We start from the raw sequence: 17090 nt of genomic DNA, 5'->3' as shown, positions 1-17090 counted from the left end.
AAAACATACAGTGAATATCAACCGATGCCAAGATATCAGACATAAGTAGGATAGACATACATTGGTTATAGACGTACATATACCATCCCACTAGCATGCACATGCAAACTTTCTTGGTTGTATGTAATTCTACATGATCACTTAAAAAAATATTGAGAAAAAACAATCACAATCAAAAGGTGAGATTCTTCGGTTTATGTTCCATTAAACTAGCAAGAAGAATGTCCTCAGAGGAAAATTTATACTTGCTCCATTAGAAATCGCAAACTTGTTTTTCTGCAGTCAACAAAGGGATGAAAAGAAAGTACTGAGTGATAAATGGGGCAAAAATATCCTTCTAAAGAAAAGAAAAAAAAAAGAGAGATTCAAAAAGGTTTTGTCATGAGTTCTTTTGCTTCTGTTTATATCAAAAGCGCCAACTGCTATTGTATGTGTAACACAACACCAACAGCTTGTTTGAGCAGAAGTTTAAAGAGTAAAGCCTTTCTGCGGGAATAATATTTGCAAAGGGCGTTATTACTAAAACCATAAAATCAACAAAGCTCAGGGGAAATACAATCTTTTTTTTTACCGGGGTACAAATAGAACCTTACAATGGTAATAGCCTTGAGATATGTTGACCTATCATACTTCAACAAGTATTCAAAACATTACTTTAAGCCAATAAGGAAAGGAAACCCCTTGGATTTCGCGCAACATTGTGTTTTTTTGTGTTCGCGCTACACACTTGAATACAAACCGATTTGCACAAGACTTGTTCGGTACATACTTGAATTATTAAGAAATGCAGGGTGCAAATTTCGTTATGTTATCTGAAAGAACATATATCAAAGTGTGTCAATTTAGTGTCAAAACCCTAAAACACACATTATTAACAATATTTTGTTAATTCCCATGGCGTTTCCTTGCCTTCAGGGCCGGTAGGGGACAGAAGGCAGGCAGGGGTGGTATGAATATGAAGAAGGGGGTGGTCCGGGAGGGGTATGGCCTGTGATGGCCATATGGAAGTGGTTGTAAGGACAAAAGGAATAAAATAAAGAGTAAAAAACAAACAACCAACAACACCTGGAAGCATGATCGGCAGAAAAGGTACATTATGCTTCATCTAGAGCTTCATCTCTACAAATGAAACACCATGAAACATTAAGACCTCAGTCTTCCCTCAGACATTCGTTCAGCTACTGTCTCCTTCTTTTTGATTCTTTTGTTGTTTTAAACCAAGTCTTTTTGGTTCATCAGGCCCTGTCAATTTTTTCTTTGCCATTATGATTTCAACACTGAAAGAATATACCTGGTACTGTCATCAACTAAACTAAAGGCCCGGTCACACAGCCCAAAAGTCGCGTAAACGCATGAATCACGCATAAAATTTGGTTGTGCGTGCTTGTCGGTCGAGAATTTGACCATTATCGCTGATTTACGCGATGAAAATCACCGATGAATTGCGCAAGAACTACGGAAAGATCACGCAAAAATCACTAATAATCCACGCACTACAGCGCATAAGTACGCAAAGGTCCACGGAAAACCAGGTATAATCTACGCACTATCACTAATGAACTGCGTATGAATCGCGCATGATTCGCGCATGAACTGCGCAAGAAAATGCGCGGCTGCGCGCACGTCTGTTCCGCGCATATATAAACTGATGCAACCGCGGCGCCTTGGCATTCCCGTTTCAACAGTCGCGAACGATCACTGATATTCCATGCATATTTCGCGCATTGTTCGCATAAGAACTACGCAAACTACGCAGAAATTACGTAAAACAGCGCAATACTGCGTAAACTCTTACGCGAAGCCGAGTTTTGAGCTGCTCAAAACCTGGAATCGCGTAAAGCGCCGATCCGGCGAACAACTACGGAGGTTCCACGTCAGACAAACTGATGAAATGCGCAAATCGCGCATGTATCGCGTAAGGATCGAATTTCGTGCGTGATTCATGCGTTTAAGCGACTTTTGGGCTGTGTGACCGGGCCTTTAGCAAAAAGACATGTTGTGACAAATTTCACACCCAAATTAAAGCATAAATCCAGTGTCATTTCATTCAAAGTTTCTATGCCATTTAAGGCAGACCACTTGACTATCTTGCACACCTTTCTGATCAAAGATTCCTTTAACAGAGATCACATGATCGCTGCTCAAATAAGGGTATACCCAAAATTGACGTGACAAAAATGGAAGGGACCAATTAAAAATCGACGAGAAACAAAGAAAAAACAAAACAAAACAACAGCACCCCAAGCAAATGCGACTTTGCAATATCAATGGAGTAAGCTCATGGGCATTTGACCCACCTCATACTTTGGTTCGACAACAAGTTTCAATGGTTTACACCATGGCAACCATGGATACAAATTCTGAAAAATCTGATCCTTCCTTTGGTAATACTAGTCTGCACATATACAAATTATATATCAACTATCCCTTAGAAAAATACGCCAAAAGAAAGCGTTTTAATTTTCACTCCGTTATACATGTACGGTACTAGTCTGCATTTACTATCCGAAAGGAATAACGTAACAAGTCGCGTAAGGCGAAATTACTACATTTAGTCAAGCTGTCGAACTCACGGAATGAAACTGTAGTTTTTCACCAAGACAGTACAGCTTCGTCAATCCCCGCGTGAAGGAAATTGCTCACCTCCCACGTGCAAAACGTAGTGATATTGACACGCCAGATTAGCGCGGTAGCGTATTGTGCTAGTCAGGAAAGCGCGCTTTTCTGTATTCTTGTTAACTTTCTGAGCTTGTTTTGAATACAACCTATCAAATCTATATGTTTTTGGAATCAGGAAATGATAAAGAATAAGATGAAATCATTTTTGGATCGATTTCTTAAATTTTAATAGTAAGACTAATTAATCTATTTTCGTTAATTGTGATCACATTTTAAAAGTAAACATGACATATGTATATATTTTTAGATTCAGAATGTGATGAAGAATACGATGCAATCAATTTTAAATCTGTTTGTGAAAAATCGATTTTAATGACAAATTTAATGAGCAAACTCATTAATTAAATTTTAAGCCTCCAAGCTGAAATGCAATACCAAAGTCCGGGCTTTGACGAAGATTACTTGACCAAAATTTCAACCAATTTGGTTGAAAAATGAGCGTGACAGTGCCGCCTCAACTTTCACGAAAAGCCGGATATGACGTCATCAAATACATCTATCAAAAAAATGAAAAAAACGTCTGGAAATACCATACTCAGGATCTCTCATGTCAAGTTTCATGAAGATCGGTCCAGTAGTTTGCTCTGAATCGCTCTACACACACACACACACACACATACACCACGACCCTCGTCTCGATTCCCCCCTCTACGTTAAAACATTTAGTCAAAACTTGACTAAATGTAAAAAGAAAGCTTTTTAGTTTTGATTTGGCTATACAAGTCTGCATCTGCTATCCCATATGAAATTATGCCAAAAGAAAGCTTTTTAGTTTTGATTTGGCTATACAAGTCTGCATCTGCTATCCCATATGAAATTATGCCAAAAGAAAGCTTTTTAGTTTTGATCGATAAGAAACAAGCAATTGCACAAACAAGAAAACAACATAGAAGATAGATAGTCCTGGGTTCCACACTGGACTCAACTGACAGTGAAAGTCATGTTTAACTAAGAACAGGAGCTTCCATCTTGGTGAAAAAAATGCTGCTCACAGTTATTGCCACAAACACAGCAGAACAAAAACAAACGAAGGTTTTAAAGACAGGATTTTTAGACAAAAAGAAACACCCAGAATAATATTCATCCGAATATGCATGGGCCTGTTTATGCTGTCCGTCCGTGCCAAGGGCCGTGGCTTAAAGGGAAATAAGTGCAACAAGTGAACAACATAGATCAGGTCCGAGGTAGAACTAGTGTTTCCTCCCTTCTTTTTCTTCTAACTCTTTAGTGTACAGCTACACTGCTGAAGATCCAAAGTCTAGCACTCCTGCAATGCTGTGACGTCAAGAGATGGAGAATCTAAATCATAAATTAAAAGTATGCACTCAAAGTTTCAACAACATCCGCAATAATTAACCCATATTTTACAGAACAATATGAACCGAACATTCCATTTTAAAATGTCACATGTAACATAAACATAATGATCAATTGTCAAAATGAATTCATACCTGGGTACAACATCACAAATTAGATACAACAAAAATAGACTCTCTGTGTATAACAGAAATACAAATGTTCATATAGATATACGCTAAAGATAATTTATTATGGAATTACAGATTTTATGTGTTCCCCCATGCACTGTAAACTACATGTAATAAAACAAATTCATAACTATATAAACAGGATTACCATTGATGACTTCTGGAATAATAACTGTGAATACACAGAAATTCAAAAATACAATCTTGCTATACTTCTTGTGGTACAAACAGTGATAAACAGTAATTTAAGCAAAACAAATTTGATAGAAAAAAACAATAACAGAAAAACAACTGCGTAAATATGATGCTATTGCAAACTAATGACTGCGTTGAACTGTTTCAGTAACACAGGATTAACCTTGTTTGTGATGAAAAAACAACACTGTCGAATTATGTCATATAAACAACACATGGAATGGAATAACAGTATGCACATGTTTTTAAAAAGTAAGATGACTGATCTATGTAATGCTGTACATGTGCAACCTGCTTTTTTTGATGAACAGCTTTTAGAGTAAAGACTACTTCTAGCAAGAGAAAGCTTTGGTGTTCAATGAAAGATTTACTTCAGAGTTTAAGTTTATCAATTAAGCCTCAAGCAATCCTCAAATTGGACAAATCTGATTTAAAAAAACCACACACACCAAAAAACACACAACATATTTACCTTATTCACACTGATGCCTCAGTATTCATATCATGGCGTACCTAAACACAGTAATACTAATAGTACAGAAAACATGCTATAAGGCATTTTCGAACATATACATAAAACGAAACAGGCTTCTGAATTCTAACCATTTAATCTTGTTTGTGCGACTGCCACTGTATTGTCAAATTTGAGTTTTCAGTTTTCATCTCAGTATTAAATATTCTGACTGTGGTTATAAAAGAAAAAAGAAAAATATTATGCACTCAATTGTGCAAAACTGTATACATTTGCCAACTAGTCTTATCCCGACTCCTACAGAAACTGGTCACTCTGTCATGGTTATTAGTCAAATCAAGCAAAAGTAATGCTGTGTCTGACTGTAGAGGTGTAGCTGATTTCTGATTTCACGTAGCAAATCAGATGTGACTTTTTGTGTGTGCAAATTTACCACATTGTCAAGATTCCAGAGATCATTCTTGAGATCCCCAGATAGCACTTTCTTTCTTTATTTGGTGTTTAACGTCGTTTTCAACCGTTCAAGGTTATATCGCAACGGGGAAAGGGGGGAGATGGGATAGAGCCACTTGTTAATTGTTTCTTGTTCACAAAAGCACTAATCAAAAAATTGCTCCAGGGGCTTGCAACGTAGTACAATATATGACCTTACTGGGAGAATGCAAGTTTCCAGTACAAAGGACTTAACATTTCTTACATACTGCTTGACTAAAATCTTTACAAACATTGACTATATTCTATACAAGAAACACTTAACAAGGGTAAAAGGAGAAACAGAATTCGTTAGTCGCCTCTTACGACATGCTGGGGAGCATCGGGTAAATTCTTCCCCCTAACCCGCGGGGGGTCCAGATAGCACTTGATTACACAATTGTGCAGCATTTTGTTCAAAATGTTCCATGCCTGTGCAAGTCTCTGTATGCTATCAGGCCTTTTTGAATTTATTTATTATCATTATTACTATTTTTTTTTTTTTTTACAGTTTTACGACCTCTTGCATGCAAATATTAGAAAATAAAAATTAAACCTATGCGTTAGAAAAAGCAGTTTGTATTAAGTGCCCTATGGCAGAATGTCCGTGTGCACTGCATAAATCTCATTGGGCAATGGACACATAGCCAACTGCACCAAAAGATTGCACTACATGTTTAAAATTTCACTTTTGCTGTTATAATCTTTGAATGGGAAAAGGAGTGCTCCCAGGAACATATAAATTTGTAAGATTCATTCTCATTGAAAATGTCCCTCAAAGGCATTATTGTCACATGGCAAATGTATTATAATCTTCCATAACAAGATGTCAGGACTTGAAATGCCAAGACCGAGTATAGTTTACTTAACGTTGTATTAGGTTATAGTTACATACATACATATGCACACCTGATTATACTGCAATGTTTAATCAGACAGTTTTTCATTACTAGCTGACTAGCTGTAAAACTTATGACAATTCAAGGGCTGTGAGCAACTAGAATGTGTAGAAATGTATTCACCTGAATGTGATCTGCACTGACAATATCAACAGGGTACCAAACACATTTAACTTCCAAGAACTGCAGGTAGGGGTCAATTAATCAGTACACAGTGTGGGTTAGATCAAAACAGTTTTGATCACCTGAACAGAAGTATACCCACCAAAGGATATCAGAGGTAACACAAAACAAAGGAAATGGATAACTTGTCATAACTACGGTACATGTATTATGTATGTGGTAGAGTAGCAGAATAGGACTTAATACAAAATCACATCAATGTGCTCTGGGATTGTTGAAAACAAACTTTGAGAAAGCATTATATACACTGTGTGACATCAAGGAACCCTCAGATCTGCAAGAGATTAAATATGTTACAGGTTACATGCACTTGTCCATTCAAACATGGGACTGATTATGTTCAAACTTTCAATGGGACATTGCTTTTAACCTAATAATACAAAATGTTGTACAACAAAAGCAAACACAAAAAACTCACATATCATAAACAACCCACTTCAAACACAACATTCAAGCCTGAGATTTCTTCAAAAACTATTACCAATACAAGCATTCAATTTCAGATCCAGGCCTTTTTTCCCTGGCGATTACTTGGGACTGAACTGATCCAGTGAAACTATGTTTTTAGTCAAAAAGTATCAAGTTAATAAATAAAAGGCAAAACCAATTCAGTTATGCATACAAAAAAGAAATTTCATTCAACAGGGATTTTCACTATTCAGTCAACAAAACATTGTCTGTTGTAAACGAATAAAACACACACACACCCACAAACTCTTAATTCTAAGCAAAGCCACAGGTTTCTTGACACAATCATTCAAGTCAGACATACTCCTTGTTCCCTGAACATGCATATTAAAAATTTGGCATATTTATTTAAGTGTATCAGAACTGGTACCATTGGCGTTATCTTGTAGTTGTACAGGTAGTGACTAAATCTGAATCACAGACAAAAAACCTGTTCGGTTGAAGAATTCAGAAAAAATACAAAAACAAACAACAAGGTTTATAGTCACACAATGGCAATGCGCTTGAAGAACGAATCCTGTTCGCTGGTATTAGTTTTACTTTCAAAAGTTCAAAGCTCGTAACCAAAAGCAAAAACAAGCATGCAAAAAATGTGCTGCAGATGTATGTTCTCTTGTCAAGGTGTGGCATAACAATGGCAAAATAAAACATGAAACAAATAAAGAAAAAACAAAAACACAGACAATAATGTATTTTTACTTCATGTTTGAACTTGTTTTTGTAAAGCAGAGCTCTTTCATCTAGTGCTAATGAATCTATTGCACTTGCATTTTTTTGCTGCAGATGTATGTTCTCTTGTCAAGGTGTGGCATGACAATGGCAAAATAAAACATTACACAAATAAAGAAAAAACAAAAACACAGACAATAATGTCTGTTTACTTCATGTGTGAACTTGTTTTTGTAAAGCAGAGCTCTTTCATCTAGAGCTAATGAATCTATTGCACTTGCGTTTTCACCTGAAGTTCTTAGAGTACATCACAGACCACAAACCACATGTATTCCCTTTACCTATCACACACACACACACACTTCTCCGTATTATCTCCACCCAAACTCTTTTTTCAATCAACATGGTTAAGTTTAGGACAAACAAGCTCACACTCCCGTCATTGCCCTATTTGTCAGTAATGAGATGCAACACAGAGAGAGAGAGAGAGAGAGAGAGAGAGAGAGAGAGAGAGAGAGAGAGAGAGAGAGAGAGAGAGAGAGAGAGAGAGAGAGAGAGAGAGAGAGAATTAGAAGAGAGAGAGAGAAGAGAGAGAGAGAGAGAAGAGAAGAGAAGAGAAGAGAAAGAGAGAGAGAGAGAGAGAGAGAGAGAGAGAGAGAGAGAGAGAGAGAGAGAGAGAGAGAGAGAGAATTTTTGGCAGATGCATGAATTAGGCAATCTGCAGAACCTGAATAAAACAATATCTCTTCATTGTAACTCAGCTGAACATGGTAAAATCTGGTCTCTTCAAAAGCAATGAAGTTCACTTGAAATGGTCCAGCACCTTCTTTTCTCGATTTGCAACATTCTGTGTCCGGCTAGATACATGTACAGTGATATTTTTTCCCCAAAGCAAAACCTCACTACCTATAATATTAAATACATGTTGTGTTCATTCATCTCTGTAAGTGCTCTTAAACATCGAGCTCGATGATTTTGTCCTTCTGGCTCAGCAAGTTACAAACTAAAGTAATTACAATCATATATATGGATAGATTTTCCACACATAAAAGGAATTTATTTTGAGCTAAAAGTTTACATGCATCCAGGCGTCGGACATCGACCGATTAGGAGGCTCAAATGTCCGATTCACGTAGCCGCATGGCGGTCAGATGTCCTATCGTTTTGAACTGAGCGCTGGCATTGTCCGATAAGAACTCAATTCCTTTGGACAGCGCGATATCCGTTAATGTTCCTTTTAAGATACACACATGGGTGAAACCCAAAACAAATAAATTGACTGAAAATTCTGAGGCAGGGGTCCAGGGACCGCCCAGGCCCTGGCGGGGTACAGGGGCAGCGCCCCGTTGAAGGGTCCAGGGGGGCAAAGCCCCCCAGTTAAAAACAAATGTTGACGTTTAAAGAAAAAATAAAATGTGACACTTTAATGCCTGTCAAAAACCTAAGACTGTAAGAGACTGATCAGCCTTAAAAAAAACAAAAAAATCTTGGATTTTTATTTTTAGTCCATTCTCACTAGCATTCCAAGTTATTCCAACTTATTCTGCTTAAAAGAGTGTCAGAAAGGTAAAGACAGACTGTGCTGAAGCAAGCAGAGAAATTAAATGAGTAATACGTAACAGCAGATCCTATCAAGTCGATTTTCACCAAACAAGTCACTCGATCATGCGCTTATAACACATAACGATACACGCTCAAAGACAAACAGAAAATGACAAAACTGATAACACATGAAAAACAGCAGCCATATATATCACATACAACATGAACACCTGAAGTTAATGTCTTGTTTATTTGATGACTAACGTGAAAACTACACCAAAGATACGCATTGAAGTTGAACCGAAGATCCAAAGATACGGAGCATGTACGGCCCATTGAGAGAAAGAATGAAATGGTCGACGTAAACTTAGACTTTATCACGAAGTCGGTACAGCTTTCTTGTGGTGTTTGCTTCTTGCACGTGCATATTCTTCCCGATAATTCCATAATCTCTCACTTTGGAGCAGATGGCACACAAATGTCACGGTGTATCAAGATTCTGAAGCCACTTCCGAAAACACTCCTTACACTCTTTACTCGCTTACGCGCATTTGTTCGGTTGGTGAGCACCGATCAACTCTGTTAAAACGGGTATCTTCTATGCTTTACTCATTTCATCACTTCATCGGCCCGTCAAAACACCGAAAAAAAACCGGCTTCCTTTGGAAATAGAGCCTTTTATTCGCAGTCAGAGAAATGAAGCGACCCCAAAGTCAGACTCCTGCGAAATTTTTAACAACAAGACGCGGGCTGTATTCTTACACAAAAGAATACTTCCGTTCAAACCGAAAGCTGAAACCGAATCGCGTCAGCAGTTCAAACGAGTTTCGCGAACATCGCTGCAAGTAAACTGATTTCAAAATAGTTTTTTGGGGGTCACTATTTCGGATTGACGGAATTTCCGTCACAACATTTTTACAATTGACGGAAATCCGTCAATTGACGAGCTAGTTTCACCCATGTACACATTTTCAAAAAGCGACCAAGCACTCTCGCGTACAGGTGCACTGAAGTTGTGCAGTGCGGATCTTGCGTTTGGGTGACACCCGTCTGCAGCACATTAAGGTTAGGAGTATGGGATACAACTCCAACTGACTCAGTCTTGCGTCTGCTTTTGATTTCAGTTCGAGACATTTTGACCAAGCGCACTGAGTTATGCCACCGAAAAATAAAAATAAAGCCTGCCAAAGTTCAACAAAAACTGAACACGTTTGGCTATTCAACGGCATCCTGTGCTACATTAGGGTAAAAAACAGGGGGGGGACACGGCGAGCGTCATTCTTGAAAATGAAAAAATTCTGACGTCCTATTGAAATTTCTGAAAGCGGTCAAATGTCTTATTGATGCTGAAGAGCTAGGACATTTGTCCTACAGGTATGAATTTGTAGCAACATTCCTGTGCATCCATGACACTGTTTACCTAAGGCCCAGGCTTACAACAGTACAGAAGTAACTTTTCCTTTTTGTTCTAAGTTTTATTTAAAAGATCATACTATCTCTTGCTCATACCTTTAAAGAGTCAGACCCAGTACTTCCCATAACCTTGAATACCACTTTTCCTATCCTCAAGTTAGTTCAGTTCTAAACATTAATGAACTTTTCATTGTATGTTAATTGCACCACAGGGAAATTTTTTTGACTGCGTGTAGTAGTAAAAAATTAAAATTCCACTTTCAAGAGTTCCTCCTATCAAACAAATATGAATTGTACATACAGTGGTACTCCCGACGAACGACCCCCCCATCAGAGACCCTCTCCCTTCTCAGACCTCATTCTTGCTGACGGATTAGTTTTGCTATATAAATCACCCCCCATGGCCGACTCCCCCCAGAACCCGATTTGCGACCGACTAGTTGTTACAATTTGCGACCTTGTAACGACATTTTCAAATCAAAACCTAACAAAAAATCGTAACGTTTTGCTTGAATCTCTGAAAAAAGATCGCAAAAATCACTCGGCCGGAAATATAACAGACGACGCGTTTAGGTCTCGATTGCGCATGTCCGGCGTTCATAATTTTACGATCCCAACATGCCCTTTTCTTTGTCCACTTCCTTTCAAAAAATCAACAAACACACGCGCGAGCATCAACGATCTTCTTCTTCGACCATGGCTTCGAACTCTCCTTCAACTTCAAACGCTCACTCGCGCGGAAAGAAGAGGAAAATTTTGACTCTGGAACAGAGGATGGAAGTGGTGAAACGGAGCCGTAAGGGCGAAACGGCAATTTCGATCGCGCGGTCGTTTGAGGTAGGAAAAACTCAGATTCAATCGATCGTCAGCGACCAAGAAAACGTGCTCAATCGATGGGAGACCGGCGAAAATTGTGACCGCAAATACTCCAAGACAAGGAAATGTATTTATGGTGACCTCAACGAACGCGTTTGGAGTTGGTTTTGTGATGCACGTCGACGCAACATACCCATCACTTTGCTAGTGCAGCCTCATGCACTCAGGACCTTATGCGGTTTGCTTTGGCCAGTAACTTTCCCGACATGGCTGATGTCTTGCTCAATTTTGACAGTCAAATTAAGAAAGACCACTTGAAGAGAAAGTCTCAAGCTTCTCAGACTTCCATGAAATCTTTCTTCAAACCAGTGTAAAATGTGACAGGTGTATAGTCCTCTTCCAAATACTGACACCCATATGAACATAAACTCTTTTGACTCCCAAATATTTTTTTAAATACATGTAGAGGATACAATTAAAGTAAAACAAAAATAGAAAAAATACATACCTCTTGCTTTTTATTGAATTAGATTATCAAATTAATTCACCCAACCACAACTGTAATTATGCCACAACTTCGACGGACCCTGAAGGTATTTCTCTCTTTCTCTCCGTCACTGATTTTTTCTCTCTCACTGTCTTTTTCTGACCTGACCTCACCCCCCATGTAAGACCCCCCCCCCTTTTAAGACCTAAATTTGTCAGATTTTGGGAGGTCTTACATGGGGAGTACCACTGTACTAGCAATTGAAAGTCCCACATAAAAGGTGGTGTATTACGTAGTCCAGAGAACTTTGCTGTGTCAATACAAATGAAGAAGTATGATCAATGTTCACACACACACTCATGTCAAGAATATATTTTATGCGTAGCGTAATAAGTTACTCTTAGTCTTATGTTTCTGGTACGATGCCTTTAACACTTTGAGTTTTTGCTCTTCGCACAATCCTGTTATTTCTGCTTCACATTTGTGATTCAAATAACACAGTCATGTGGAGAAGCATTTTAAGGAAAACTATCCAATCAGCTGTAAACAACAGAGATGCAGTCTGATCTTAACATCGAACATTTTCTCTCACACACACACACACACACACACACACACACACACACACACACACACACACACACACACACACACACACACACACACACACACACACACTCTCTCTCCTCTCCCTGTTGCTTTTTCTCAGTCTCTCTCTCTCATCACTGCCACCAATGTTTAAACATTGACAACATAGCAATTTACACCTTCAACCTGACCGATCCAAGCCACCACCCTCAATGAAGGGAGAAAGTGCTGCGTCTCATGGCTGCCGACAGAAAAGGGTTGGGTTCTGGCTCTTTGTCTTTTAGAAGAACACTGACCCACTCCTTGGACTTGCTGGACAGGCGGATGGCATCAACCACTGTCTGAACGTAGAACGAGTCCTCGAAGGTTGCAGCATTGGCGAGCGGTTCACCCACCCATCCCTGTCGCTCCTCGACACGATCAAACGCATCTCGTACACACTCCATCATGCGAATCATGCCTTTCATGTACGGTGTTGGAATCTCACGACGCACAGTGTCGGCAATGCCGAAGCTTTCAACATCTTTGTAGTTTACGGGGTCAAAGTGAAGCAGGTCCTCTTTCACTCGATCCCGCTTCTGCCCGTAGAGATCCGAACCACGTACTGACAGCCTCCCCTTGTCTCCGACCAAGATGATCTCCTGGGTGAACTGTCCCGGCAAAAGTCCATTGAGAGTGACAGTGACGCAGGCGCCCTTCTCTAACTCTAACTGGAAGGAGCAGAAGTCGTCGCTGGTGATTTCACGGATTCCCTTGATGCTGCCTGTCTGCTTGGTGTAGGTCTTGAGCATGCCGTGCACCTTGGTAGCCCGCTGCCTCGTCAGGAAGGTGATGAGGTCGATGATGTTGGAACCGTAGATGTTGAGGGCCCCTCCGCCCATCATCTCGTCACACACCCAGTCGAAGCGGTCAGAGTAGGTGGTGCCAAAGTGCACCTGTGTGACAAGTACAAAATAGTCAAATGTTTGGGAAGTGCATTCAGACTAACAAAGTCATGAACAAGATACAATGTAACAATCAAAAAACATACTCCCCAGATACAAACACAAAAAGTAAAACAATGGCGACAACCACTGTCTGAAAGTAGAACGTGTCTTCAAAGGTTGCGACGTTTGGTAGCTGACAACCTTTGAGAACTAGTTCCATGTTCAGATGGAGATTGACTTTGTTTTACTGTGGGTGTTTGTATGTGCTGAGTATGTTTTCATTGTTATCTTGTTCTAGTCCTCACCTGCTGTCTCTTGTTCCAATTCTAACAAAGTCATGTTTGGGAGTGAGGTTAAAGCAATGGTTAAATGCAAGTTAACACAGAATTAGACAAACAAATGAAGCAATCTGTCATTTTCCATGGTGGCTGAAAGTAAAGCTTTTTAAAGAGGCTTGTAGGCTTTCTCAGTTTTTGGTTTGCCGAAGAAGACCTTTATTCTTGACTGTTATAGTGTTCCTTCTCAATCAGTTCACCTTTCCATTCATTTCAGGAGATTCTATAAAGCATGAAAGTTAACGTAGCCTCAATCCTACAGCTCTCTTGACTTTGGATAGTTCTTATGTTCTGCACCTTGCAACTACGTTTGACAACCTCAAAGTAAAGCAGATCTGAAATACAAAGTACAATGGCATCACCCTTCAAAGACATTTCACAGATTTTCTGTTAAGAGCCTCTTTAAATTTACCGCTGTTTTAAGGCTAGCTCCCTATAACAGTATAAGGATCGTATTTTTCTAAGATTAGTTAGCGGTCTAGAAAAAGGGGTGTCGAAAAAACAAACAAACAAAATCTAAACAACCAAATGACTGTAGGTGAGACTAACAATCTAAACAACCAAATGACTGTAGGTGAGACTAACAAAAAAAGCAACAAAAACAAAACAACAACAAACACATTAAAAACAGAAGAATTTTTATGTATACATGTAAGAACTTCTCTCCTTACCTTGACCTCACACACATCGATCCTGCCAATGAAGCCATCCCCTATCATGGTGCGCATGCGGTTGAAGGCAGGCAAGAAACGCAGCCCCTGACACATGAGCGACATGAGGCGAGGGTAGTAGCGTGAAGCATGCACCATCCGCAGGGCGTCACGTTCGCGAGGTCCGGCCGGCGATCCACACAGGACATGTTTTCCAATGCCAAGGGCTTTAGCGGCAATGGGAGCTTGCAGGTGGGGTGAGCAGCTGATCACGACGACATCAACATCCTTGTGCAGCAACACCTGTGGGAAAGACATGGTGATACAATGAAAGTTGCTATAACAATATATAGAGGATACAGAGAAACACCCCCCCCCCTTTTAAGACCTCCAAAAATGTGAGAAAATCTGGTCTTAAAATGGGGGTAATTTTACAGAGGTAATGAACAGAAAGTCTGAGATAACAAGGTCTTAAAAAGGAGGGATCAGTCTTAAATTGGGGGGGGGGGGGGTCTTAAAAGGGGGGTTCCACTGGTGTATTTAAATGGCGCAAATCCTAAAATAGTTCTAAGCTCCGTGGGTGACGGGGACATACAGAGGAGGGGGGGGGGGGGGGGGGGGGCGGTGTCCTGCTGCCTATGTCACTATGTGGTAAAATCTTTACCAGAAAGCCAGTACTCTTTACCCACCCACCCTATCTTCCCCAAAGTTTGCATCTTACTAAACAGCAAAGCCGCTATCGACATTTCCTTATCCCGGCAGCAATACATTTCTTAGAATCATCATGACTGTAGCCTCTGTTAAACATATACTTTCCCAAACCCATTTTCAGGCCAAAATAATGAGAACATGAACACTGACATATTACTATTATTAGTCCATAATTTTCCTAGTCAAGCATACTTTCACACAACCCTTAATTATTAATGCAAACAAAACACTGCATTGCATGAGAAAATTGATATGTAATATAATTTCCCGAGTCTCCTCTTAGTCCTAAGACTTACCGGTAGTCTCTAATACTAGGGAAAGCAAACAAAAAGATACTTCCTGCCAGGAAAACACACGCCCACACCACCACTTTTAAAACTCACTTTATCCATTACCCAAACTCACCTCATCTATTTTATCTGTGTGAAAATCAATGTCGAGATCTACTGCTAGCTGTTTAGCCTCCTCGGTCGTGCGACCCCAGGCGGCAACTACATTGAAGCCGCAGGTCTTGAGGATAGGAACCAGACCTCGAATGGCGGCTGTCGTTCCAAACACTCCAACGCCAGGCAGCATCTTGCGCATGTTTTCTCTTTAACTCGCCAAATGTCAGAACACACTGTCGGCAAACCCTGCACACAGTACATTTTTACACTGCAATTTTTGTAACATGGTCATTAGGCCGGCTGTGTTGTTCCCAGCCCCTTCAGAGAACAACAGGTCCAAGTGGACCTGGGTTGAAAATGATAAAAGTCCACATGTCCTGGAAACAAAAATTTAAATAATTATCTGTTCAGTCAAAAGACCTCCTATATATTTGTAAACTAGAAAAGCGATCATTCAAAATGACTCACCTTCGTCTTATATTCTCATAAGAGTTATATTAATTGTTCATTCTTGTTTCAAAATAAAGTGGTTAATTGCTTCTGCGACAAATCAGCTAGCATAAATGTGCACAATGAATGAGTCACCGTAGCAACTGTAGGTCAATAGGATTGCTGAAAAAAATTACCAGACCATGTCTGTTTTGAATGGCTGTACAGGAAATGGCAATCTCAAAGCACAATTTATTGTACATGTCTCAAAATTAAAAATGAGAATTATACGTGTAAACTAAAACACTCCAAAGCGGTGGCTCTGAATATAGCTATTTAGTCAAAAGTGGTGTTGTCACAATTTTGTTTCATGTCATTTTACTTTCTGAATGACAAGATACAGCTTAAGGAGGTAGTGGTTTCGATACCCTTGCGGACAGAGGTGAACGGATCATTAATAAGCATGGTGTTCATGAAAACCAGATACAACAGAATCACGTAAAAAATAAATAAAATAAAAAAATAAAAAGAAGAAGATAAAACCATGTTCGGAAAATTCCTCCTTTGGTTGGAATATAAGTCAATCGCGTCAAATGAAAATGCTTAGCAGTTATTTTTACTTGTGTGTTCGCGAGGTTATCAGACCTACCCGACGACGCGAGACTGATACTGTTGCTAGATCGTTGCCCTGTAAAGGGATTTCCTCATAAACGTAAAGAAGAAGATAGTGAGGCAGGATATTAGCGAAAAATCTGATGATATATCCTTAAATACTCACCTTCATTCATAGCAAATCACTCAGTCTTGATTTGGAGAAAGGCAGGTAACAACATTACCCATTTCTGCATCTCTAACGACAGCCGCATCCTGCATGTGCCGCGTTTTGCCACCGAACAACTCGAGGCTTCTCAAGAATTTTAATTTGCGGACGATTCAGACGACATTTTGATTTAGACCGACTTTGAGGTAGTCGTTGCAAACGAAACCAAAGAATCAAACCGAATGTATTAAACTATCAAATACAAACAAGCACGGTTCAATTTACCAAATAATGAATATAATCTAAATCTCTTAAAATTTGTGTCAATAAATAATCATGCGCTTACGACTTAGGCCGAGTTGCGATCGTCAAAATGTTCGTCTGCTACCGGTGCGGAGGCTGAGAACAGTGGTACTGGCTATGTTTCAATGGCTCCGCAGATTCAAACGAATAAAAGTTCTGTTCTGAATAAAGAAAAGAGCAATAACTGTGCAACCATTTAATCATAGGCATTAGACTGATAA

At 39.5% G+C, this 17090-nt stretch overlaps 1 protein-coding gene across 1 annotated transcript; it reads right to left on the bottom strand.

Moving 5' to 3' along the window:
• Positions 1–9162: 9162 nt before the first annotated feature.
• On the bottom strand, positions 9163–16740 carry LOC138968545 (glucose-fructose oxidoreductase domain-containing protein 1-like). The gene is made up of 4 exons (XM_070341128.1): positions 16585–16740; positions 15397–15623; positions 14302–14583; positions 9163–13304 (listed from the first exon to the last, which is right to left on the bottom strand). The coding sequence occupies exons 2-4, from the start codon at positions 15574–15576 to the stop codon at positions 12579–12581; spliced, it is 1188 nt and encodes a 395-aa protein (XP_070197229.1). The 5' UTR covers positions 15577–15623; positions 16585–16740; the 3' UTR covers positions 9163–12578.
• Positions 16741–17090: the final 350 nt, after the last annotated feature.

Source organism: Littorina saxatilis, linkage group LG1, assembly GCF_037325665.1.
Source record: "Littorina saxatilis isolate snail1 linkage group LG1, US_GU_Lsax_2.0, whole genome shotgun sequence".
NCBI lineage: Eukaryota > Metazoa > Mollusca > Gastropoda > Littorinimorpha > Littorinidae > Littorina > Littorina saxatilis.
The sequence above is the reverse complement of the archived record's forward strand: the minus strand, read 5'-3'. Positions and strand labels throughout refer to the sequence as shown.

Coding starts and splice junctions, on each gene's coding strand:
- LOC138968545 (XM_070341128.1), bottom strand. CDS start 15,576: ATGCGCAAGATGCTGCCTGGCGTTGGAGTGTTTGGAACGACAGCCGCC. Junction 14,584..15,396: donor ACACAGATAAAATAGATGAG/GTGAGTTTGGGT, acceptor TCTTTCCCACAG/GTGTTGCTGCACAAGGATGT. Junction 13,305..14,301: donor TCGATGTGTGTGAGGTCAAG/GTAAGGAGAGAA, acceptor CTTGTCACACAG/GTGCACTTTGGCACCACCTA.